The following is a 25,041-nucleotide window of genomic DNA, read 5'->3' as shown; positions in this document are numbered from 1 at the left end:
TCGGGTGGGTGTTCCCCCCCCCTCCCTCCGGGGGCCGCCTCAGCGGGTTCGGCCTCCCCAGGGGCTCTCCGCCGCCTCGGCCGGCCGCCCGGGCACGCCGCGGGAGGGGAGCCGGTCGCCGCCGCCACAGCGCGGCCGCGGGGCTCAGGCTGGAAGACGGGGCCCGGGGCCCAGGCGTCACCGAGGCCCGGCGGGCGGGAGGCGTCAGGCCCCGCTTGTTGCCATGGGAACGGAGGCAGCGCCTCCCTCTAAACGGCCCCGCCGGCTCCCCGCGTCCCGGCACGATCGTTCCGAGGGGGGCGGGAGCGCGGCCCCTTTGAGAACGGCGCCGCCATGATCTGCCTGGTGCTGGGCCTCTTCGCCGGCCTCTTCCAGAGCGGTACGGGCCGGGCCGGACCCCGCTCCCCCTCTGCCCCCCGGGCCGGGCCCCCGCTGCCCCCAGGCCGGGCCCCCGTTCCCTCTCTGTCCCCCGACCTCCCCCTGTGCCCCCACGGCTGAGGGGCCCGGGTTGGCCTCCCTCCACACACACCTCCCCACCTCACTCCTCTGCCTTCTCCTTGCAGCCTTCAGCGGGGCCAGCGAGCGCACCTTCGTGGCCATCAAACCGGACGGGGTCCAGCGGCACCTGGTCGGGGAGATCATCCGGCGGTTCGAGAGGAAGGGCCTGCAGCTGGTGGGGCTGAAGCTCCTGCAGGTGAGCGGGGCGGAGGGGAGGGGGGTCCCCTGGTACCGAGGGGCACAGGCTGGAGCGAGGCCCCGGCTCTGCTGGTGCACGCCGGGGGGGATTCCTGCCCGCCTCCCGGCTTGTACAGCCTGCTGTCGTCATTCGGGCTGCAAATCCTTCCAGCTCGCAGAGGTGTGGGCACCCAGGTGCCTAAACTGCTTCTGGAGGGGCCATTCCTGCTGCGGGGAACGTGGCAGCGCTTCGCTGCGTCCATGCTCCAGGGCTCTCCTACATGGCTGTTGTAAACTCGCTGGTGTTGCTCCTCGCACCTAGAAACTTCTCCCCTCCGTGGAGGCCTCTATAAAGACGTGCTCCTGGAGCCCTCTGGGGCTGAAGCGCTGCCCTTCTGCTTGGGCAACAAAGCCCAGAGAAGTTAATAGCCCGTTTTCCAGAGCTGCCAGCCTGCGCCCATCAGCCCTGGAGTTGGAGAGGTTGGTCCTCCCTCCATGATGCTCAGGCCTCAGCAAAGTAAAGCTGTTTCACTCCTGGAAGCGAGTATCTGCGTGGGAGCTTAATTGTAACAGGCACTCTCCAGCTTTAACTCCATCTCTCAGGTGTAGACCTTGCTCAAATCGCATCCCCCTGCTCGCAGCAGACTAAGCTTTGTGCTCTTTGTGCTCAGGCCTCGGAGGACCTGCTGAAAGAGCACTACATCGCCCTTCGTGACCGTCCCTTCTACAGCCGGCTGGTGAAATACATGAGCTCTGGGCCTGTGGTGGCCATGGTGAGTGCTGGTCAGGTTCTCCTGAACCCAGGAACAGAAAGTAAGTGCAAAGTATAAGAGGCATTGGCTTGTGGTGCTTTAGAGGGCCTCTCGAAGCTGTACTGAACTGCAGGGATGTTTTGTGTGGTAAATCAATCACAGACAATTCTGCTTATTTTCCAAAATCAACTTTTGAAGACTATTTACAGAGAGACCCTTTCCTGTCTCTCACCCGGGTGGATCAGGTGGGGAATTTAGAGGCCAATAGGACCTCATGGGGGAGTTGTGGAAGCTGATTCTTGTTTTGCTGTCATGTAGGTCTGGCAGGGCCTGGATGTGGTCAAGACAGTGCGCACAATGATTGGGGAGACTGACCCAGCCGAATCCAGGCCTGGCACCATCCGAGGAGACTTCTGCGTTGAAGTCAGCAAGTGAGAGCTTTGGCTTTTTGTTCCCTCGAGTATTTCTCTGCATCCTGTCCAGGCATTCCTGGGCAAGGCCTGCCGGACCCACAGGAGTCTACGTCTGCAGAGCAGAGCTTCTCCCTTCTGTGCTCAGATCAGAACTGCCTCCCTCTGACAGCTTGCAGAGCAGCCCCGGCAGGAGGTGCTGACCTCTGCCTCCTAGAGCTGGCTTTGCCAGAAGGGAAGAGCCTGGCTTTGTGTCTTTCCTACCTCCTGAGGCCTTCTCTGTTGAAAGCAGGTGGGGTTTGCTTGTCTTTTGCTCTGGGGAATCAGGACTGTCAGGCTGTGAAGAGGAAGAGAGCCCTCTCAGCCCTTTCCTGGGGGAGCAGGGCACCTGGAGAGCTGCTGTAGCTCCACCATGCATCTGAGTCTGTAACAAAAGCCAAGTGGGAGCTATACACGCGCTGGGGCTCTTCACCGGTGAAGATCCACCAGCTGTGACCTCAGGTAGCTGCAGCTTGGCTTGTGGTAGACGCAGCTTTTATCAAACCCTCCTGGATTAGGTTTCTGTTCCGTGGTGTCTGATACCAACCTGCTTCAATGGACCTACTTTGACAGAAGGAAGGGGGGACTCTGGAGGCAAAACTTGAATTATTAACATAAAACCAAGGCAAGCCCCAGGTAAACAGCCACTTGTAGCTCTTCTGGTAGCAAACAAATATTCCTCATCGTAGGAGTGCTGGGAACTGGCAGCTCCTGCATGTCCATGACCTAAGCCATGTTCAGTGTAACCATGAACAGCCCCTGAGCTGGAAGGAGCGGGGCTGTGAGGTGGGAAAGAATATTGTAGGAACTCACTGGCTCAGTCGGTTTAATTGAACTGGTCAAGGTGAATGTTTCCAAAGTGCAGCTTTCTTCTCCCACCTTTCTCTGCTTAGTGCCAGCTGATCCCGTTCTTCCCCACAGGAATGTGATCCATGGCAGCGACTCGGTTGAGAGTGCCCGGCAGGAGATCTCCCTCTGGTTCCGCCCGGAGGAGCTGACTTGCTGGGAGGACACGGCTGAACACTGGATCTACGCGTGAGAAGAGCAGCCCGAGGGAAGTACGTCTTCCTGACTGGGCACGGGACGTTTCCGTCCGTTTCATTGCAGCCGCTTGGGCTGACTGTGGATCCTGCTGCGGCGTCGTGTGCTGTGGGGGTTTTTGTTCTGGGGGGGGGTGGAGGGGTCCTGGGAGCTGGTCTCTACGTAACTCTGTGGTTCAGCTCCCTGCAACAGTAGCTGTTTCTTTCTTTTTATCTCTCTGCTATAGTAAGTAGTTGGTATTGTTGCTCTGTTTGCTGCGGCGTCTTAAATCCCAAGTAGCTCAAGGTGATTTATTGAAGTGAAAACTGGGCTCTGTGCCCGTTCCTGCGTGTTCTCAGACCTGCCTGGCACAGGAGTACACGTGCTCCTCGCCACTGGGACGAGCGCTCTGGTCACTACAAGATGATGCGGTTGATATAATTTACCTGCATTTCTGTAAGGTTTTTCACCAAAGGCTTTTAAAGAATTATGCTGCTATGGGATAAGGGGGAAAGTTTTCCCGTGGGGTAAGAGCTTATTCCAAGATAAAGAATGAAGGACAGAACAAAGTGCTCGCTCTGCTTTGCTGGGAGTACTGTGTGCCAGGGCTGGTACAAGTTCACCCGACTTCAAAAGTGATTAGCGAGTCCACAGAAGGACAGTTCACCAAATGCTGTTAAACGCACAGGTTTCTCTGGCTCTGGGTGCTGGCAGCAGGGAAGCGGCGTCTGCGGGTCTGCTCTGGTTCTCTGTGGGTCTCTGGTGCTGGCTGCATGGCCCCTGGCCTGACCCAGCATGGTTGGTCTCGCTCCGTGTCAACTGACACAGCAGCCCTGTGCAGACCACAAGAATCGAAGGGGGAGAGCGAGGTGGGGACGGATTTGTGTAGATTTGGGTCTCGGGAAGGGCCAGGAGGGCTACTTAGTCCTCTGTCGTGCACAGTGCAGGCTGTGGAGTCCTGGCATTGATTGAGCTCTGGGAGGTCCTGAGATCTTCCTTGTCTGAGGTTGGAGCTTCCCTGCTGGGAGGGTTTCTGGAACAGTTGGACACCACCGTGAACCTGCTGTAAGCTCTCCGCCTGGAACATCAAACTCCTCCAAACTGTGTTGTGCCTGAGCTCCCTGCGCAGCCTTGCTAGAGCGTAAGGGCAGGGAGAGCGAGGTTGCACCCTGCTGTGGAACGGGGCATAGTGAAACCCAGGGAACAAGGCCCCCCAGGGCTTTCCTAGTGTAGGACGAGGCGTTTTGCCCTAAAAGCTGGTCTCTCTCTGGATCCCCAGCTTCGTAGCTGCTGGGGCTGAAGGGCAGTTCTTTCTGGGCTGGCCCTGAGGGTGGTGGGGCTGAGCAGTGACACAGGGATGAGTGCCGAGGGGACGGAGGCTCTCCCTCTGGTGACGGGGCTTTCTTCAGCTGCCCCACTGCTGCAGCCAGAGCTCCTCCTGCCTTCAGAACCTTCTCCAGGCGGCTGTTTACAGCTCTAAATACGTGACGGATTGTTTGTCCTCATAAATCATCCAGTTGCTTTTTTAAACAATAAACTCTGCCATACCACCATCTCTGCCACTGGTTGTTTTCCCCAGGGACCAGGAGGGCAGGGGGGTGGCTGACACCTGGGTGGCTTTATGGTGTGCTGAGGGAGACGCGGCCAAGCCCGCCGCGCCGCCGCCCTCTTGTCCCCCGGCGCTGCGCGAGGCCCGCCGCAAGTGTGAGGGCGGCGGAGAAGGGCAGCGGCGATAGGTCCGCCCTCGTCACGTGGGTCCGGGTCGGCGTCCTGTGGCGCAGGGCGCGCGCCTTTGTGACATCGCCCAGCTTCGGCGCGAGGGCAGCGGCCCCTCAGTCAGTCAGTCAGTCAGTCGTCGTCGTTGTCGGCGGCGGCGGTGAGTGCGGGGCGGTCCGGCCCGGCCCGGCCCGGCCCGGCCCCCGCCCGGCCCGCGCTCCTGCCGCGGCACCGGGACCTCGGTCCCCCCTCAGCCCCGCAGCCCACTCCCCCTCAGCGCGTCCGGCTCGGTCTCTCCTCAGCACCAGGGCCCCGGTCCCCCCCCTCAGCCCTGTGACCCGCTCCCCCTCAGCCCCCCCCCGGGTGTGGGGGACTGGGTGGCTCTTCTATAGACAGGGAGAGCCCAGCGTTTCTGCTCAGGGCTGCTGGGCTGTGTCCCAGCAAGTCTGATGGAGTGGTTTGCTTTTCTTGACAGTGGTGCGGAGTGAAGACAGAGACCTGGGGGCGGGCAGAAATGAAAGCGTGGGGGGCTGCCAACGTTGGAGGGAATTCTGGTTCGAGGATTGACTTCTTTCTTTCTCTTTAGTGATTGCAGCGAGCGCTAGTAGCATGAACCTTTGTTATTTCCCACGAAAACTTCAGAATCAAGCCACTTGTTCTACTATCAATGTCCTCGGTTAACCAGCTGGTGAAATCCATACCTGCCGCTGGGGCAGACTGCTAAGGCTTGGCCATAGCCATGACTGAGCCCCACAGGGTTTCGTTCACCACCCTCCACGGTCCACCGAGCAGCAGTTCCTTCAGAAGTTCTTGGGGAGATGATGGAGAGCAGCCCCAGGACTCCAAACCAGCTGCAAAAACTGTTCGAATCGCAGTCACTCTCTTCAAGCCAGATAACAAACATTGTCCAGAATTTTTCTACCCAGATCTTCTGGAGAGTTGTCAAGGGAGCGTAACAGGTGGTTCTTCAGATGACAAGGTAAGTGTTCTGGTGGCCTGAAAGGAACTTGCGTTGTCTCTGAAGATTTCAAAGGCTTTTTTGGTATTGCTGTTTTAAGGCTGTGTTGCAAGGTGGCTGTGTTTTAGCTGTGAGGTGTCGAGAGGTGGAAGGAGGGTGGCGAGGTGTTCTGCAGGCGGGAGAACTGACATCCAGGCAGGGGTTGTCGTTGTCAGGCCACACTGTCACACCCCTTTGCCTTGGCTGGAATTTCACGTCAGAAAGGCGATGTGTTGGTGGCAGAGTGTGGGAGGTAATGCTCGTTTGGTTCTGAACTGCTCGATCTAAAGTGATTTCTGGTACCTGGCTTGCTAGCAGCTGTGAGCTTCTCTTTTCCAAAGAGCCTCAAAAGGAGGGATGCTTCTGCGGTATGTGGCTGTATCTTTTTGGGGACGCTGCTCTCCTGCACGTGACTATTTCCACCTGAGTGCTTGACATCACTGCTTGCGTGGTGGACACGGTGCTTCCAGGTGTTGCCTGACGCTTGTGTTTGCCTGTTGAAAGGCATTTCTGAGGATACAACGGCACGCAGACTTCTGTGACATCTAAACTTTGTATTATGGTTGTTTTTCTATGAAAAGAAAGTTGATTGAATTCCCCTCATTTTTACCGTTGTGCTTAGCAGTCAGTTCATGGTTCATGCTGCTTTCTTTTGGTGTTGTTTTGAGAGTTGGGAGAAGCAGACAGGTACAGAACTAGCCGAGAAAGCACCCAAAGCCTGGAGGCACTCTCAGAATACTGTACTAAAGCTTAAAGTGTCTGAGCTTCTGCCTGGATGTTGTAGTCCTGATGGGTTTAATGCATGAGTTTTTGGTGGCAGTGTGACAGGATCGATACTGAAGTTTTTGTCTCTCTTATTTCTACAGAATAAAGACCCTGCTGATGCCTTTAATGATGGTGAAAAGGAAAGGAAAGAAGCGGAGGCTTTTGCTAGAACGTTTGGAGAAAAACATGTATGTTTTTCTTCTTTTTATTGTGTTATCCCTTGGAATGGGCAATGCTGCACAGCTGTCAACCACTTAAGACTGGTTTGGTTCTGCTGCTGCTAGGAGCAAAAAAGATCCCGTTCTCTTTTCTGTACTGCAGCCAACGTTGTGTCCTGCACCAGGGCCATCCCTGTGGTAACTGGAAAAGAAAGGTGAACTCACTGTCAATCTTTTATTGCTCAGGGTGGCAACAGACATAGGAAGGACCGTATTCAGGACTTGATTGATATGGGGTATGGATACGACGAATCTGACTCCTTCATTGATAATTCTGAAGCGGTGAGTTCTGGGGCAGGGGGTGAGAGTGGTTGAAGGCAGCTGCCTGGAGGGCTGAGCTGGCACCTGGGGAGAACCCGAAGTGGGTGTGAGCCAGGAGCGTGCCGGGGCTGGGGAACGAGAGCTCCTGGGGCAACCGCATGGCGGGCGAATGTCAGCAGGCGAGTCGGCAGCCCCTCAGATGCCCTGCTCTTGAGGGAGCACGAGTGCCACCCCATTTGCCAAGCCGCTCAGCTACAGAATAAGGTAAGAAAGCTCACCGTGCCAAGAGATTGTTCTCTGTTACTTCCAGTACGATGAGCTTGTTCCGGCTTCTCTTACTACGAAGTATGGAGGGTTTTACATCAACTCAGGAACACTGCAATTCCGGCAAGCGTCTGAATCTGAAGATGACTATGTTAAAGAGAAGAAGAAGAACTCTCCCAAGGTGAGGAAGCCGGCTTTCTCGATAATTTCCCCTGCTGGAGCTGGGAGGGTTTGCTGCATGAAGTGTGTCAGTATTCGAAGTAGAGATTTGTGAGTTTGATTCTGACTTGGATTTTACCCCCTGCAGACATGGAAGTCACTGGATGGAGGTGAAAAAGTGAAAAAGAAGAAGAAGAAGAAGAAGGCAGATGATTCTTACGACAAGGAAAAGACGTCCAAGTTTCCGATAGCTAGGTAAGGACGGGGAGGTAACGCTTGCTGCTCGACACCTTGCAGCCCCGAGGGAGGCGGAGGTGGTGGCTGACCCTTTGCTCTCACTCTTTGGCCATGCCAGTGATAACGACCCACTTGAGGCCATGGGCTCATTAACTGACCTGCATCTGTGGCGGCTCTTGGGTGAATCCCCAGAAGGGGGTCCCTTTCCTGATACGGAGAATGGGAGAGATGCTCTTCGGATGGGCTTGGAGCAGGATTTGAAGCAACTGCCATCCCTCCCCGAAGGCATTCCAGCCCCTTTGGAGAACGGCATCCAAGAACTGGCCCAGGTAAGTCGCTTTTTTGAGTGCCTGGATGTCAGGTAGTGTCCAAGTCCTCGGCCTTGGTATCGCCTGAATGTAACAGTCGGTATCGCAGCTCTCATGGTGTCTCCTCTGCCTCACTTGGCAAATTGTGGACGTGATGCAAGAGGTAATTTCCTAAGTCAATTTGAGAAGAATGAAGTTAAGATATGGACTAATGAGGCTGAAGGAGGAATTCCACCTTGATCGTTGTAATGTGCTGTGATGGTCAGGAGAGCATGTGTGAAGTGGCGTGCAGTGTTGTGTGTGTGTGAAATAAGTGGGTGCATCTGGAAAGCATTATGTGTTGTACATCGTGAGAAGGCGTGAAAAGCTGTGTAGATGGGGCCTGAGGATTTGTTAGAACTGTTTCCCATGTCATACGCTGGCAGCTGCCTTCCTTGAGGCATGGGTGCTCTTTGGCATGTCCCGCACTGGAGCTGCATCCCTGGGCATTTGGGTTCTTTACCTCTCTTTAACATCTCAGAGTTGGGGTACCGTTTAGGGCGTGGAACCTATTACTTTGTAGGAGGGTGATCCCCTGTCTTTTCAGCAGTAGCTCGTCGTGCAGGTGGAGTGCTGTGGGACTGCCCCATCTTCTGCAGAATGTTGTGAGGCGCTTTGGGACGCGCTGCTCTGGAGAAGCGGGAGAGCACTGGGTGCTGGTCAGGGATCCCTCTCCTGGCACGTCAGAGATGTGCGCTTTCAGGCTCGCTGTGGGGCTTCTGTGGTGTGAGGGCTGTCGCCATCAGCCTGTCGCCAAGTGCTGAGATGTCTTGTTTCTGCGACCAGTGTTGTTTGTAAGCTTGGCATTTAAGTCATAAAGCGTGTACTTAGCCCTCTGCGGTGGTGTGTGTCCTGCCGTGTTTTCCTAATGCCGAAGCGATGCGGCTGAAAGGGGAAGGACAGGAGCACTTGTCATCCCTTCACCTTCATTGATGGGACCGTCTCTCGTGTAAAAGCTGGGTGCACTGTGAATTGTTGGAGATGGTGTGTACCAGAACCGTGGTGATGGCTGTATGGGGTTTGTGTTACAGCGTGCAGTGGGGAGGAAGCTTTTCTGCAGTTGTTGGGAGAGGGCCCAAAGTGTCTCTGGGGCTACAGGTTCATTTTTGTGATAAGAAGACGCTTTGATTCTGACTTCGGTATTACCATTTGCAGAAGCGGAAGTTGGAGGATGGAGGTGAAAAACTGAAAAAGAAGAAGAAGGAAGATGATTCTAACAACAAGGAAAAGAAATCCAAGAAGTCCAAGTTTTGGACACCTGGGTAAGGACGGGGAGGGAACGTTTGCTGCTCGACACCATGCTCCAGGGTTACAGATGGTATTTGTTATGCTGCAGTAGTACCCGTTGCAGTGGGGGTGGCTTGAGCGCGTGCTGCATAAACCCCAAGAGGTAAACCCCACGTTGCTTCCAAAGGGGGAGGTAAAAAGGCGGCTGAGGGGAGGAGCAGAGAGGGGCAGAGCTGGCTGAAATGTTGGTGTTTTGTGGAGCTGTGTAGAGGCACTGACGTTGGGAAGAGGTATTGAAGAGGCTGAAGAGAAGGCTAACGACTCCTGGGACAAGTCTGGGGGAGGAAAGGCGGGCAGGAAGGGCATGAACTCGGCGCTGTACGAGTGTCGGGCAGGCAGGGTGGAAGAGGGTAGAAGGCCATGGGTGGCCTGGCTGTGAAATTTCTTGTACTCCTGCCCAAAGTAATTCTTGTGTGAGCGCTCAGCCTGTTTTTATAGCTTCTCTCCTTTTGGTCTGTAAACCCGAGTGGTTATTCTTCTTGTTGTGGGTCTGCTTGTGCTCTTGGTCTGTCCTTGCTTTGGTGTGCCTGGCGGGTCTGTTTCCAGGTCAGTATCTGTTGCGTGTGTCTCTTTTGCTATGGTTTCCTTCCAGTTTTTTCCTTCTTCCTGTATCTGTCCTTCTGGATTTCCTTTTTCCTGCTTGGGTAACACCAACACCAAAGCACGCCTGAGCTGGTTCCATGCATGCAGGATTCCTTCTTAGTGATCAAGGAAAAGGCATTTGCTCTCCTGGTTGTAATAGGCAAAAAGCAGCCGGGTGCTGCCACGCGAACTCTGTCTTGCTTCAGTTCCTCTGCACTCGCTGTTTGTGTGTTTCCCAGTCTCCCTTGCTGGAATAATGCAGGTAGCTAAATGAGAGTGTAGGTTGGTGGAGGCGGTTTAAGTTCCGTCGTCTCTCTGCAGTGAGGAAGGACAGCCGTCTGTTCTCCCAGCTGAACGAGCAGCGGGACACTGAGACCTTAATAGGCCGTAGGCTATTTTACCTGGTTTAACTGGTTAAGGGGGGCTGAGAGTTTCCAGGGGACTGGTGCAGGTGGCTGAAGTGAACTGGGGTGAAGGTATCCCCCTCTCTTGCCCTTCATCTTGCATTCGCTTCAGTTCCCTTTCCTTATTTTACTTTGTTCACAGCTTTACGGCGTTAAATGCAAGTAAGGAGAAGAAGAAGAAGAAATACTCTGGAGCTCTTAGTGTGAAGGAGATGCTGAAGAAGTTTCAGAAGGAGAAGGATGCTCAGAAGAAAAAAGATGAAGAGCAGAAAGTGGAGAGTCTGTCAGTGACAGAACCTGCATCCCCGAGGGAGGCGGAGGCGGTCGCTGAGCCTTTGCTCTCGGTCTTTGGCCATGCCAGTGATAACGACCCACTTCAGGCAGTGACAGCCATGGGCTCTTTAACTGACCTGGAACAGGGGCGTCTGCTGGGTGAATCCCCAGAAGCGGGTCCCTTTCCTGATGTGGACGAACTGAGCGATGCTTTTGGGAGGATGAGCTTGGAGGAGGATTTGAAGCAACCACTATCCCTCCCCGAAGGCATTCCAGCCCCTTTGGAGAACAGCATCCAAGAACTGGCTCAGGTAAGTCGCTTTTTTGAGTGCCCGGATGTCAGGTAGTGTCCAAGTCCTCGGCCTTGGTATCGCCTGAATGTAACAGTCGGTATCGCACCTGTGTGGACGTGATGCAAGAGGTAATTTCCAAAGTCAATTTGAGAAGAATGAAGTTAAGATATGGACTAATGAGGCTGAAGGAGGAATTCCACCTTGATCGTTGTAATGTGCTGTGATGGTCAGGAGAGCATCTGTGAAGTGGCGTGCAGTGTTGTGTGTGTGAAATAAGTGGGTGCATCTGGAAAGCATTACATGTTGTACAACATGAGAAGGCGTGAAAAGCCATGTAGATGGGGCCTGAGGATTTGTTAGAACTGTTTCCCATGTCATACGCTGGCAGCTGCCTTCCTTGAGGCATGGGTGCTATTTGGCATGTCCCGCACTGGAGTTGCATCCCTGGGCATTTGGGTTCTTTACCTCTCTTTAACATCTCAGAGTTGGGGTACCGTTTAGGGCGTGGAACCTATTACTTTGTAGGAGGGTGATCCCTCATCTTTTCAGCAGTAGCTCGTCGTGCAGGTGGAGTGCTGTGGTACTGCCCCATCTTCTGCAGAATGTTGTGATGCGCTTTGGGACGCGCTGCTCTGGAGAAGCGGGAGAGCACTGGGTGCTGGTCAGGGATCCCTCTCCTGGCACATCAGAGACGCGCGCTTTCAGGCTCGCTGTGGGGCTTCTGTGGTGTGAGGGCTGTCGCCGTCAGCCTGTCGCCAAGTGCTGAGATGTCTTGTTTCTGCGACCAGTGTTGTTTGTAAGCTTGGCACTTAAGTCGTAAAGCGTGTACTTAGCCCTCTGCGGTGGTGTGTGTTCTGCCGTGTTTTCCTAATGCCGAAGCAATGCGGCTGAAAGGGGAAGGACAGGAGCACTTGTCATCCCTTCACCTTCATTGATGGGACCGTCTCTCGTGTAAAAGCTGGGTGTGCTGTGAATTGTTGGAGATGGTGTGTGCCAGAACTGTGGTGACGGCTGTGTGGGTTTGGGTTACTGTGTGCAGTGGGGAAGGAGCTGTTCTGCAGGTGTTGGGAGAAGGCCCAAAGTGTCTCTGGGGCTGCAGGTGAAATTCCGCAAACAGGAGATGCTTTGATTCTGACTTGGATTTTACCCTCTCCAGACATGGAATTTAATGGATGGAGGTGAAAAACTGAAAAAGAACAAGAAGAAGAAGAATAAGAAGAAGAAGGAGGAAGATGATTCTAACACCAAGGAAAACAAGTCCAAGTTTCCAATAGCTGGGTAAGGATGGGGAGGTTACGCTTGCTGCTCGACACCGTGCTTCAGGGTTACAGGTGGCATTTGTTACGCTGCAGTAGTACCCGTTGTAGTGGGGGTGGCTTGAGCGTGTGCTGCATAAACCCCAAGAGGTAAACCCCGCGTTGCTTCCAAAGGGGAGGTAAAAAGGCGGCTGAGGCTGAGGGGAGGAGCAGAGCTCCACAGCAAGAGTGTCAGAGCAAAAAGGGGCAGAGCTGGCTGAAATGTTGGTGTTTTGTGGAGCTGTGTAGAGGCACTGACGTTGGGAAGAGGTATTGGAGAGGCTGAAGAGAAGGCTAACGACTCCTGGGACAAGTCTGGGGGAGGAAAGGCGGGCAGGAAGGGCATGAACTCGGCACTGTATGAGTGTCGGGCAGGCAGGGAGGAAGAGGGTAGAAGGTCATGGGTGGCCTGGCTGTGCACTCGCTTGTACTCCTGCCCAAAGTAATTCTTGTGTGAGCGCTCAGCCTGTTTTTATAGCTGTCCTTGCTTTGGTGTGCCTGGCGGGTCTGTTTCCAGGTCAGTATCTGTTGCGTGTGTCTCTTTTGCTATGGTTTCCTTCCAGTTTTTTCCTTCTTCCTGTATCTGTCCTTCTGGATTTCCTTTTTCCTGCTTGGGTAACACCAACACCAAAGCACGCCTGAGCTGGTTCCATGCATGCAGGATTCCTTCTTAGTGATCAAGGAAAAGGCATTTGCTCTCCTGGTTGTAATAGGCAAAAAGCAGCCAGGTGCTGCCACGCGAACTCTGTCTTGTTTCAGTTCCTCTGCACTCGCTGTTTGTGTGTTTCCCAGAAACTTGCATTCGCTTCAGTTCCCTTTCCTTATTTATACTTTGTTCACAGCTTTACAGCGTTAAATGCAAGTCGAAAGAAAAAGATAAAAATGAAGAAATACTGTGGAGCTCTTAGTGTGAAGGAGATGCTGCAGAATTTTCAGGAGGAGAAGGACGCTCAGAAGAAAACAGATGAAGAGCAGAAAGTGGAGAGTCTGTCAGTGACAGAACCTGCAGCCCCGAGGGAGGCGGAGGCGGTGGCTGATCCTTTGCACTCGGCCAGTGATAACGACCCACTTGAGGCCATGGGCTCGTTAACTGACCTGCATCTGTGGCGTCTCCTGGGTGAATCCTCAGAAGGGGGTCCCTTTCCCGATACGGAGAATGGGAGAGATGCTCTTGGGATGGGCTTGGAGCAGGATTTGAAGCAACTGCCATCCCTCCCCGAAGGCATTCCAGCCCCTTTGGAGAACGGCATCCAAGAACTGGCTCAGGTAAGTCGCTTTTTTGAGTGCCCGGATGTCAGGTAGTGTCCAAGTCCTCGGCCTTGGTATTGCCTGAATGTAACAGTCGGTATCGCACCTGTGTGGACGTGATGCAAGAGGCAATTTCCAAAGTCAATTTGAGAAGAATGAAGTTAAGATATGGACTAATGAGGCTGAAGGAGGAATTCCACCTTGATCGTTGTAATGTGCTGTGATGGTCAGGAGAGCATCTGTGAAGTGGCGTGCAGTATTGTGCGTGTGAAATAAGTGGATGCATCTGGAAAGCATTATGTGTTGTACATCGTGAGAAGGCGTGAGAAGCCATGTAGATGGGGCCTGAGGATTTGTTAGAACTGTTTCCCATGTCATACGCTGGCAGATGCCTTCCTTGAGGCATGGGTGCTATTTGGCGTGTCCCGCACTGGAGCTGCATCCCTGGGCATTTGGGTTCTTTACCTCTCTTTAACATCTCAGCGTTGGGGTACCATCTAGGGCGTGGAACCTATTACTTTGTAGGAGGGTGATCCCTCATCTTTTCAGCGGTAGCTCGTCATGCAGGTGGAGTGCTGTGGTACTGCCCCATCTTCTGCAGAATGTTGTGAGGCGCTTTGGGATGTGCTGCTCTGGAGAAGTGGGAGAGCACTAGGTGCTGGTCTGGGATCCCTCTCCTGGCACGTCAGAGACGCGTGCTTTCAGGCTCGCTGTGGGGCTTCTGTGGTGTGAGGGCTGTCGCCAAGTGCTGAGATGTCTTGTTTCTGTGACCAGTGTTGTTTGTAAGCTTGGCATTTAAGTCGTAAAGCATGTACTTAGCCCTCTGCGGTGGTGTGTGTTCTGCCGTGTTTTCCTAATGCCAAAGCGATGCGGCTGAAAGGGGAAGGACAGGAGCACTTGTCATCCCTTCACCTTCATTGATGGGACCGTCTCTCGTGTAAAAGCTGGGTGTGCTGTGAATTGTTGGAGATGGTGTGTGCCAGAACTGTGGTGACGGCTGTGTGGGGTTTGGGTTACTGTGTGCAGTGGGGAAGGAGCTGTTCTGCAGGTGTTGGGAGAAGGCCCAAAGTGTCTCTGGGGCTGCAGGTGAAATTCCGCAAACAGGAGATGCTTTGATTCTGACTTGGATTTTACCCTCTCCAGACATGGAAGTTAATGGATGGAGGTGAAGAACAGAAAAAGAAGAAGAAGAAGAAGAATAAGAAGAAGAAGGAGGAAGATGATTCTAACACCAAGGAAAACAAGTCCAAGTTTCCAATAGCTGGGTAAGGACGGGGAGGTTACGCTTGCTGCTCGACACCGTGCTTCAGGGTTACAGGTGGCATTTGTTACGCTGCAGTAGTACCCGTTGTAGTGGGGGTGGCTTGAGCGCGTGCTGCATAAACCCCAAGAGGTAAACCCCGCGTTGCTTCCAAAGGGGAGGTAAAAAGGCGGCTGAGGCTGAGGGGAGGAGCAGAGCTCCACAGCAAGAGTGTCAGAGCAAAAAGGGGCAGAGCTGGCTGAAATGTTGGTGTTTTGTGGAGCTGTGTAGAGGCACTGACGTTGGGAAGAGGTATTGGAGAGGCTGAAGAGAAGGCTAACGACTCCTGGGACAAGTCTGGGGGAGGAAAGGCGGGCAGGAAGGGCATGAACTCGGCACTGTATGAGTGTCGGGCAGGCAGGGAGGAAGAGGGTAGAAGGCCATGGGTGGCCTGGCTGTGCACTCGCTTGTACTCCTGCCCAAAGTAATTCTTGTGTGAGCGCTCAGCCTGTTTTTATAGCTGTCCTTGCTTTGGTGTGCCTGGCGGGTCTGTTTCCAGGTCAGTATCTGTTGCGTGTGTCTCTTTTGCTATGGTTTCCTTCCAGTTTTTTCCTTCTTCCTGTATCTGTCCTTCTGGATTTCCTTTTTCCTGCTTGGGTAACACCAACACCAAAGCACGCCTGAGCTGGTTCCATGCATGCAGGATTCCTTCTTAGTGATCAAGGAAAAGGCATTTGCTCTCCTGGTTGTAATAGGCAAAAAGCAGCCAGGTGCTGCCACGCGAACTCTGTCTTGCTTCAGTTCCTCTGCACTCGCTGTTTGTGTGTTTCCCAGTCTCCCTTGCTGGAATAATGCAGGCAGCTAAATGAGAGCGTAGGTCGGTGGAGGCGGTTTAAGCTCCGTCATCTCTCTGCAGTGAGGAAGGACAGCCGTCTGTTCTCCCAGCTGAACGAGCAGCGGGACACTGAGACCTTAAGAGGCCATAGGCTATTTTACCTGGTTTAACTGGTTAAGGGGGGCTGAGAGTTTCCAGGGGACTGGTGCATGTGGCTGAAGTGAACTGGGGTGAAGGTATCCCCCTCTCTTGCCCTTCATCTTGCATTCGCTTCAGTTCCCTTCTCTGTTCACAGATCTGTGGTGTTATATGCAACTAAGGAGGAGGAGAGGAAGGAGAAATACTGTGGAGCTCTTAAGGTGAAGGAGATGCTGCAGAATTCTCAGGAGGAGAAGGATGCTCAGAAGAAAATGGATGAAGACCAAAAATTGGAGAGTCTGTGTGTGGCAGAACCTGCAGCCCTGAGGGAGGCAGAGGCGGTGGCTGATCCTTTGCCCTCGGTCTTTGGCCATGCCAGTGATAACGACCCACTTGAGGCCATGGGCTCGTTAACTGACCTGCATCTGTGGCGGCTCTTGGGTGATTCCCCAGAAGGGGGTCCCTTTCCTGATACAGCGAATGGGAGAGATGCTCCTGGGATGGGCTTGGAGCAGGATTTGAAGCAACTGCCATCCCTCCCCGAAGGCATTCCAGCCCCTTTGGAGAAACGCATCAAAAAACTGGCTCAGGTAAGTCACATTTTTGAGTGCCTGGATGTCAGGTAGTGTCCAAGTCCTTGGCCTTGGTATCGCCTGAATGTAACAGTCGGTATCAGAGCTCTCATGGTGTCTCCTCTGCCTCTCTTGGCAAATTGTGGACGTGATGCAAGAGGTAATTTCCTAAGTCAATTTGAGAAGAATGAAGTTAAGATATGGACTAATGAGGCTGAAGGAGGAATTCCACCTTGATCGTTGTAATGTGCTGTGATGGTCAGGAGAGCATCTGTGAAGTGGCGTGCAGTGTTGTGTGCGTGAAATAAGTGGGCGCATCTGTAAAATATTACGTGTTGTACATTGTGAGAAGGCGTGAAAAGCCGTGTAGATGGGGCCTGAGGATTTCTCAGAACTGTTTCCCATGTCATACGCTGGCAGATGCCTTCCTTGAGGCATGGGTGCTATTTGGCATGTCCCGCACTGGTGCTGTATCCCTGGGCATTTGGGTTCTTTACCTCTCTTTAATATCTCAGAGTTGGGGTACCGTTTAGGGCGTGGAACCTATTACTTTGTAGGAGGGTGATCCCTCATCTTTTCAGCGGTAGCTCGTCGTGCAGGTGGAGTGCTGTAGGACTGCCCCATCTTCTGCAGAATGTTGTGAGGCGCTTTGGGATGTGCTGCTCTGGAGAAGCGGGAGAGCACTAGGTGCTGGTCTGGGATCCCTCTCCTGGCACGTCAGAGACGCGTGCTTTCAGGCTCGCTGTGGGGCTTCTGTGGTGTGAGGGCTGTCGCCAAGTGCTGAGATGTCTTGTTTCTGTGACCAGTGTTGTTTGTAAGCTTGGCATTTAAGTCGTAAAGCATGTACTTAGCCCTCTGCGGTGGTGTGTGTTCTGCCGTGTTTTCCTAATGCCAAAGCGATGCGGCTGAAAGGGGAAGGACAGGAGCACTTGTCATCCCTTCACCTTCATTGATGGGACCGTCTCTCGTGTAAAAGCTGGGTGTGCTGTGAATTGTTGGAGATGGTGTGTGCCAGAACTGTGGTGACGGCTGTGTGGGGTTTGGGTTACTGTGTGCAGTGGGGAAGGAGCTGTTCTGCAGGTGTTGGGAGAAGGCCCAAAGTGTCTCTGGGGCTGCAGGTGAAATTCCGCAAACAGGAGATGCTTTGATTCTGACTTGGATTTTACCCTCTCCAGACATGGAAGTTAATGGATGGAGGTGAAGAACAGAAAAAGAAGAAGAAGAAGAAGAATAAGAAGAAGAAGGAGGAAGATGATTCTAACACCAAGGAAAACAAGTCCAAGTTTCCAATAGCTGGGTAAGGACGGGGAGGTTACGCTTGCTGCTCGACACCGTGCTTCAGGGTTACAGGTGGCATTTGTTACGCTGCAGTAGTACCCGTTGTAGTGGGGGTGGCTTGAGCGCGTGCTGCATAAACCCCAAGAGGTAAACCCCGCGTTGCTTCCAAAGGGGAGGTAAAAAGGCGGCTGAGGCTGAGGGGAGGAGCAGAGCTCCACAGCAAGAGTGTCAGAGCAAAAAGGGGCAGAGCTGGCTGAAATGTTGGTGTTTTGTGGAGCTGTGTAGAGGCACTGACGTTGGGAAGAGGTATTGGAGAGGCTGAAGAGAAGGCTAACGACTCCTGGGACAAGTCTGGGGGAGGAAAGGCGGGCAGGAAGGGCATGAACTCGGCACTGTATGAGTGTCGGGCAGGCAGGGAGGAAGAGGGTAGAAGGCCATGGGTGGCCTGGCTGTGCACTCGCTTGTACTCCTGCCCAAAGTAATTCTTGTGTGAGCGCTCAGCCTGTTTTTATAGCTGTCCTTGCTTTGGTGTGCCTGGCGGGTCTGTTTCCAGGTCAGTATCTGTTGCGTGTGTCTCTTTTGCTATGGTTTCCTTCCAGTTTTTTCCTTCTTCCTGTATCTGTCCTTCTGGATTTCCTTTTTCCTGCTTGGGTAACACCAACACCAAAGCACGCCTGAGCTGGTTCCATGCATGCAGGATTCCTTCTTAGTGATCAAGGAAAAGGCATTTGCTCTCCTGGTTGTAATAGGCAAAAAGCAGCCAGGTGCTGCCACGCGAACTCTGTCTTGCTTCAGTTCCTCTGCACTCGCTGTTTGTGTGTTTCCCAGTCTCCCTTGCTGGAATAATGCAGGTAGCTAAATGAGAGCGTAGGTCGGTGGAGGCGGTTTAAGCTCCGTCATCTCTCTGCAGTGAGGAAGGACAGCCGTCTGTTCTCCCAGCTGAACGAGCAGCGGGACACTGAGACCTTAAGAGGCCATAGGCTATTTTACCTGGTTTAACTGGTTAAGGGGGGCTGAGAGTTTCCAGGGGACTGGTGCATGTGGCTGAAGTGAACTGGGGTGAAGGTATCCCCCTCTCTTGCCCTTCATCTTGCATTCGCTTCAGTTCCCTTCTCTGTTCACAGATCTGTGGTGTTATATGCAACTAAGGAGGAGGAGAGGAAGGAGAAATACTGTGGAGCTCTTAAGGTGAAGGAGATGCTGCAGAATTCTCAGGAGGAGAAGGATGCTCAGAAGAAAATGGATGAAGACCAAAAATTGGAGAGTCTGTGTGTGGCAGAACCTGCAGCCCTGAGGGAGGCAGAGGCGGTGGCTGATCCTTTGCCCTCGGTCTTTGGCCATGCCAGTGATAACGACCCACTTGAGGCCATGGGCTCGTTAACTGACCTGCATCTGTGGCGGCTCTTGGGTGATTCCCCAGAAGGGGGTCCCTTTCCTGATACAGCGAATGGGAGAGATGCTCCTGGGATGGGCTTGGAGCAGGATTTGAAGCAACTGCCATCCCTCCCCGAAGGCATTCCAGCCCCTTTGGAGAAACGCATCAAAAAACTGGCTCAGGTAAGTCACATTTTTGAGTGCCTGGATGTCAGGTAGTGTCCAAGTCCTTGGCCTTGGTATCGCCTGAATGTAACAGTCGGTATCAGAGCTCTCATGGTGTCTCCTCTGCCTCTCTTGGCAAATTGTGGACGTGATGCAAGAGGTAATTTCCTAAGTCAATTTGAGAAGAATGAAGTTAAGATATGGACTAATGAGGCTGAAGGAGGAATTCCACCTTGATCGTTGTAATGTGCTGTGATGGTCAGGAGAGCATCTGTGAAGTGGCGTGCAGTGTTGTGTGCGTGAAATAAGTGGGCGCATCTGTAAAATATTACGTGTTGTACATTGTGAGAAGGCGTGAAAAGCCGTGTAGATGGGGCCTGAGGATTTCTCAGAACTGTTTCCCATGTCATACGCTGGCAGATGCCTTCCTTGAGGCATGGGTGCTATTTGGCATGTCCCGCACTGGTGCTGTATCCCTGGGCATTTGGGTTCTTTACCTCTCTTTAATATCTCAGAGTTGGGGTACCGTTTAGGGCGTGGAACCTATTACTTTGTAGGAGGGTGATCCCTCATCTTTTCAGCGGTAGCTCGTCGTGCAGGTGGAGTGCTGTAGGACTGCCCCATCTTCTGCAGAATGTTGTGAGGCGCTTTGGGACGCGCTGCTCTGGAGAAGCGGGAGAGCACTGGGTGCTGGTCTGGGATCCCTCTCCTGGCACGTCAGAGACGTGTGCTTTCAGGCTCGCTGTGGGGCTTCTGTGGTGTGAGGGCTGTCGCCAAGTGCTGAGATGTCTTGTTTCTGTGACCAGTGTTGTTTGTAAGCTTGGCATTTAAGTCGTAAAGCGTGTACTTAGCCCTCTGCGGTGGTGTGTGTTCTGCCGTGTTTTCCTAATGCCGAAGCGATGTGGCTGAAAGGGGAAGGAGCAGGAGCACTTGTCATCCCTTCACCTTCATTGATGGAACAGTCTCTCGTGTAAAAGCTGGGTGTGCTGTGAATTGTTGGAGATGGTGTGTGCCAGAACTGTGGTGACGGCTGTGTGGGGTTTGGGTTACTGTGTGCAGTGGGGAAGGAGCTGTTCTGCAGTTTTTGGGAGAGGGCCCAAAGTGTCTCTGGGGCTGCAGGTTCAATTCTGTGATCAGGAGACGCTTTGATTCTGACTTTGGTTTTACCATTTGCAGAAGCGGAAGTTGGAGGATGGAGGTGAAAAACTGAAGAAGAAGGAGGAAGATGATTCCAACAACAAGGAAAAAAGTCCAAGTTTCCAATACCTGGGTAAGGACGGGGAGGTAACGCTTGCTGCTCGACACCGTGCTTCAGGGTTACAGGTGGCATTTGTGACGCTGCAGTAGTACCCGTTGCAGTGGGGGTGGCTTGAGCGCGTGCTGCATAAACCCCATGTGGTAAACCCCACGTTGCTTCCAAAGGGGGAGGTAAAAAGGCGGCTGAGGCTGAGGGGAGGAGCAGAGCTCCACAGCAAGAGTGTCAGAGCAAAGAGGGGCAGAGCTGGCTGAAATGTTGGTGTTTTGTGGAGCTGTGTAGAGGCACTGACGTTGGGAAGAGGTATTGGAGAGGCTGAAGAGAAGGCTAACGACTCCTGGGACAAGACTGGGGGAGGAAAGTGTGGGGGAAAATAATAGTATATCTTTGTGGATTTGATTTACACTCTTGTCATCTTTGTGCAGTGAGGAGAGAATTCTACTTTAACTTGGGTCTCGCCTTGAGGCAGACCTGTCCTTTTGTGAATTATTGCCCAGGTGATGACCCTGCAGGATGAATCTTTCTGCTTCCCCTGAGTTTCAGGTTGTACAGCTGCGAAGAGCTTTACCTTGGATTGTTCGAGGAGATGGCCATGGATGGATTGATTTTTTTCTCTGTGGTGGGCAGCTACACTCTGTGTCTTAAAAATGGAAGCTGTGGGTCAAATCAAGCATGCACTCGCTTTGAGAAGCAGAGTGGTGTGCAGAACAGCAGTGTTGCATATGGTGAAGTCTGCCTCGTTTCCAGAGATGGGTTTAGTTTCCTCCGCTCCACTAGAATCTGCTTTAGGGCAGTTCTGTTTAACACCGTCCAACTTTCCATCATTCCCAGGCTGTTGTTTCACAAGCAACAGTTATTAAATCTGACATAAGAGTTGTGGGACAAATGCATTCAGAAAGCATAGAGGATTACAGAAAAGGAACTGAAACTTAAAATTTAAATTTTGTTAAGTGAGCACCTGACAGATAAGTTACTAAAAAAAGGAAGATATAACTGAATGAAAATGCCTTGTGTTGTCTAGGACATCTGGTACCAGATGAAGTGTCAGGACTTCCGTCTTATCCTTAACTCTCAGGTATGACCTTAGGATCATAGAATATCTCTAATTGGAAGGGACCCATAAGGATCATCAAGTCCAACTTCCTGCTCCTCGCAGGACAACCTAAAACTAAACCATGTGACTAAGAGCATCGTCCAGACGCTCCTTAACCTCTGACAAGCTTGGTGCTGTGACCACTACCCTGGGGAGCCTTTTCTAGTGACCAACCACCTTCTAGGTGAAGAACCTTTTCCTAAAGTCCATTCTGCGCTTTCCCTGATGCAGCTTCATTCCATTTCCTCGTGTCCTATCGCTGGTCACCAGAGAGAGGAGATCAGCACCTCCCCCTCTGCGGTCCCACTTGAGGAAGGTGTAGACTGCAATGAGGTCACCCCTCAGCGATGAGATCACCCTTCAGTCTCCTCCCAGCTGAATGAGCAGCGGGAGCTTAAGACCTTAAGAGGCCGTAGAATATTTTTGCTGATGTAACTGGTTAAGGTGCTGAGAGTTTCCAGGGGACTGGTGAATATGGCTGAAGTGAACTGGGGTGAAGGTATCCCCCTCTCTTGCCCTTCATCTTGTATTCACTTCAGTTCCCTTTCCTCCTCCGTACTTTGTTTACAGCTTTACAGTATTAAATGCAAATAAGAAGGCGGCCCTCTTAGTGTGAAAGAGATGCTGAAGAATTTTCAGGAGGAGAAGGATGCTCAGAAGAAAAATGATGAAGAGCAGAAAGTGGAGACTGTCACCAGCAAAACCTGCAGCTGTGAGGGAGGCGGAGGTGGTGGCTGACCCTTTGCCAGTGATAACAACCTGCTTCAGGCAGCAACAGCCATGGACTTGTTAACTGACCTGGACCTGGAGCGGATCCTGGGTGAATCCCCAGAAGGGAGTCCTTTTCCTGATGTGGAGGACGGGAGCAATGCTATTAGGATGGGCTTGGAGCAGGATTTGAAGCAACCACCATCGCTCCCCGAAGGCATTCCAGCCCGCTGCACTTCAGCTGCCAGGAAGATCTGCAGAATAAATGGGACTGCTGACATCCTTTTCTTCCTTTTCCATAGTCTCTGAAACTAGATTAAAAGGCATAGCTTGGGAGAAAGGTCTTGAGTCTGTTGATTCTAAAATCTAAAGAACCATTGTGTGGTTTGGTTTGTACTTTGTTCCTCTCTGCCTGCCTCCAGCTCCCCAGGTTGCATGAGGTTTGCATTCATGTTGCTTGGAGAAGCCCTGGCAGGTCCCTGGTCAACACTGTGTTTGTTTTGTTCTTCAGCATCGAACTGCAGATGCGGGAGCTGAACAGCCAGATCCGGTCAGGGGTGTACGCCCACCTGGCTGCGTTCTTCCCATGCAGTAAGGACACTCTGGTGAAACGTGCCCGTAAGCTTTATCTCTATGAGCAGGTGAGTGTCATCTACCCAATGTGGTGGTGTCCTCCACTGTGCATGGTTCAGGCATCGCATCTGGTGGTGTGGGTTCAGAGCTGGTCTCAACCTTCCTGATTTGGGTGTCCCGGCTGGAACACACCATGTGGAACTTCAGTCTCTTCTGTTCTGTGCTGTGCTGTGCTCTAGGGTGGCCGATTGAAGGAGCCTCTACAGAAGCTAAAGGAAGCCATTGAAAGGGCCATGCCAGAGCAGATGGCCAAGTACCAGGAGGAATGCCAAGCCCACACTCAGGCCAAGTTTGCCAAGTAAGCTCCTTGTTTGCCCTTTAGGCACTTGTAGGTCTTCTCAGCAGGTTCCCTGTGACCTGTAGGCTGCTCTCATGAAGCACAGGCCAACTCTGAGAGAAGGGCTAAGCAGCCTCTCTGGAGAGGCCAGAAGTGAGAGACAGATGTTTGGGAAACGAAGGAACTCGGCTGAATTGCTGAAATCCTACAGACTAGACTCTTAACAAGACCAGATTGTGGTTGTGAAAGCAGTTAGAGGTAGTGGGGACTGCTGCCCCTGGCACCCAGGGGTCTGGCAAGGAAGAGAGTGCTGGGTGAAGGAGAGAGGGACAAAGGATAAAAGGAGAATCAACCACGCCGCTGTCTTCATCTTATTCTGTATCAAATTGGAGTGCTTCTCTGTAGATGGCCGTTTGATTTAGAGCAAAGCAAGTTTCACTTAATGCCTTCTCATTGCCTCTCGGCACGAAGGTCTCCAGAGAGGTTCAGTTCTGCGGTTGTTAACGACGCCTGTAATTGTGGCACTGGTTTACTACCTCTGCTGTTGCAGGAGATTAAAAAGGGAAGGAGTAACAAGGCTTATTTCCCCTGGCGCATCCGTGTGCGTGCGCACACAGAGCGAGGAAGGTGCCTTTCCCTTCCTCTTTCTTGCGGAGGCAGCGCAGGGTCGGTTTTATTAGCGAGGTGTTGTGCAGAGCCGGGTGTGTCCTGGCGTATTCATCCAGCCCCGGATAAAGCGAGTGACCTCCAAGTGGGGAAAGTTAATCCGCGTAACCGTATTTGAAATCTTCCTGTTCTTCAGGGAGCTGCTTTGCCACTTGGTGAAGATTAAGTTGGATGGTTATGACCTTGACAAGAATAAGGCTCAGTCTCTAGAGGATTATGTGAAGACCTTCCTAGATGGAGAGGTGAAGCCCCTTTGGCCAAAAGGCTGGATGCAGGCCAGGTGAGCAAGCCTCAAGTGGTACTCCAGGGATTCCTTGTCCTCAGGGACCTCGGAAGGTTATTAGTCCTCTCCCTGCTCAAAGAAGGGCTAGCTTCTAAGTTAGATCAGACTGCTCAGGGCCTTGTCCTATGGAGTGTCGGAAATCTCCAAGGATGGAGATTACCACATCTCTGTGGTAATCTCTATGTTAACCGAAATGGGAACTGGTCAATGCTGACAGCTTCAGGTTCGGAGCACTGAACCTTCCCTGGTGGGACGCAGCAGAATAGTTCATGCCTCAAACAACTCTCTGATCTGCACAGCTTGGGGTTTACCTTCTTAAATGGTGAAAATTGGCTTGAGGATGGCTCCCTGAGGGCCTTTGCCCATCCTTGTCCCCTCTGTGCTTCCCAAGCAGATTTCGAGTGGGTGTGGGACGACCTGAATAAGTTGACAGCCACCCTGCTGACCTGTGACAACCGCAAGGTGAACTTCCACATGGAGTACAGCTGCAGCACCGCCACCATCCGGGGGAACAAAGAGCTGGCAGATGGGCAGCACTTCTGGGAGATCAAGATGACCTCCCCGGTCTACGCCACAGACATGGTACGTGGGGCAGAGTCGCTTATGGGCAGGCAGAAAGTTCCAGTGCTCTTTGAACAGGAGAGCAACCGTCTCCAGCAGTTCAGCTGGGCGTCCTCACTTTAGGAAAGGAAATTGGAGCTGGGAGCCTTCAACTGCAGCCTGAAATCTCAGACTTGGCTTCACCAAAACCTCTGCGGGTTTTGGACTGTGCCAAGCAAAGGAGGGGAGAGCCAGAGGTGGAGTCTTGTTTGTGTTTTGTTGCTTGAAAAGACACTGAGCTTGTGTTCTTCCTGGCCGGAGCGGGTGCCTGCAGCTTGCAGCTCTTGGAGCAGCTCACCTTACCTGCTTTTTGTGGACCCCTTAGAAACAGTGTGTGAACTCCAGGGTGCCCGGACTGCTGGTTGCACATCTCTGGGAGTTTCAGTGCCACTACCTGCACTCTGGTATTGCAAAACCTCAATTTTCCCCTTTTCATCACCCACTCTGGGGTGGGAGGGCAGGGATCAGGCAGCACGGGGACTTTTTTAGGCACTGAGCGAGGCTGTACCGGTGGGACCTCGCAGTGCGGGAGTTGGGATGAATTTGTGGAGTGCAGGCTTTCCACTGAATGTCGTTTTTTGTGTTTGAAGGACTACTGCATCACAAGGGAGACAAAACAAACTTTTCTTCGAGGTTTGGCCAAGGCTCCATCATTGGGGTGCATTTGGACATGTGGCACTGG

General features: G+C 52.8%; 4 protein-coding genes across 4 annotated transcripts; all 4 read left to right on the top strand.

Annotated features, from left to right (window-relative positions):
* The first annotated feature begins 309 nt into the window (after positions 1–309).
* LOC309677555 (nucleoside diphosphate kinase 3-like) lies at positions 310–3,025 on the top strand. Its single transcript, XM_082490376.1, has 5 exons — positions 310–379; positions 564–694; positions 1,347–1,448; positions 1,746–1,858; positions 2,798–3,025. Exons 1-5 carry the CDS (start codon positions 334–336, stop codon positions 2,913–2,915), a joined length of 510 nt encoding a protein of 169 aa, XP_082346502.1. The 5' UTR covers positions 310–333; the 3' UTR covers positions 2,916–3,025.
* A 2,326-nt stretch (positions 3,026–5,351) lies between these two features.
* Positions 5,352–7,535, top strand: LOC309677816 (ubinuclein-1-like; the record flags this gene model as incomplete). The annotated part of the gene is made up of 5 exons (XM_082490712.1): positions 5,352–5,591; positions 6,476–6,562; positions 6,779–6,874; positions 7,164–7,298; positions 7,425–7,535. The coding sequence occupies 5 exons, from the start codon at positions 5,352–5,354 to the stop codon at positions 7,533–7,535; spliced, it is 669 nt and encodes a 222-aa protein (XP_082346838.1).
* A 213-nt stretch (positions 7,536–7,748) lies between these two features.
* On the top strand, positions 7,749–22,209 carry LOC309677815 (uncharacterized protein; the record flags this gene model as incomplete). The annotated part of the gene is made up of 7 exons (XM_082490711.1): positions 7,749–7,842; positions 9,016–9,122; positions 10,276–10,717; positions 11,856–11,977; positions 12,837–13,260; positions 21,121–21,174; positions 21,961–22,209. The coding sequence occupies exons 1-7, from the start codon at positions 7,753–7,755 to the stop codon at positions 22,207–22,209; spliced, it is 1,488 nt and encodes a 495-aa protein (XP_082346837.1). The 5' UTR covers positions 7,749–7,752.
* LOC309677814 (ubinuclein-1-like) lies at positions 20,032–23,760 on the top strand (the record flags this gene model as incomplete). Its single annotated transcript, XM_082490710.1, has 5 exons — positions 20,032–20,114; positions 21,121–21,174; positions 22,412–22,541; positions 22,713–22,831; positions 23,613–23,760. The coding sequence occupies exons 3-5, from the start codon at positions 22,425–22,427 to the stop codon at positions 23,758–23,760; spliced, it is 384 nt and encodes a 127-aa protein (XP_082346836.1). The 5' UTR covers positions 20,032–20,114; positions 21,121–21,174; positions 22,412–22,424.
* Between the last annotated feature and the right edge of the window lie 1,281 nt (positions 23,761–25,041).

Source organism: Vanellus vanellus (assembly GCF_965231255.1).
Source record: "Vanellus vanellus genome assembly, chromosome: 14".
In the NCBI taxonomy this organism is placed as follows: Eukaryota; Metazoa; Chordata; class Aves; order Charadriiformes; family Charadriidae; genus Vanellus; species Vanellus vanellus.
Note: the sequence above shows the minus strand (reverse complement) of the source record. Positions and strands in the feature narration are given on the sequence as shown.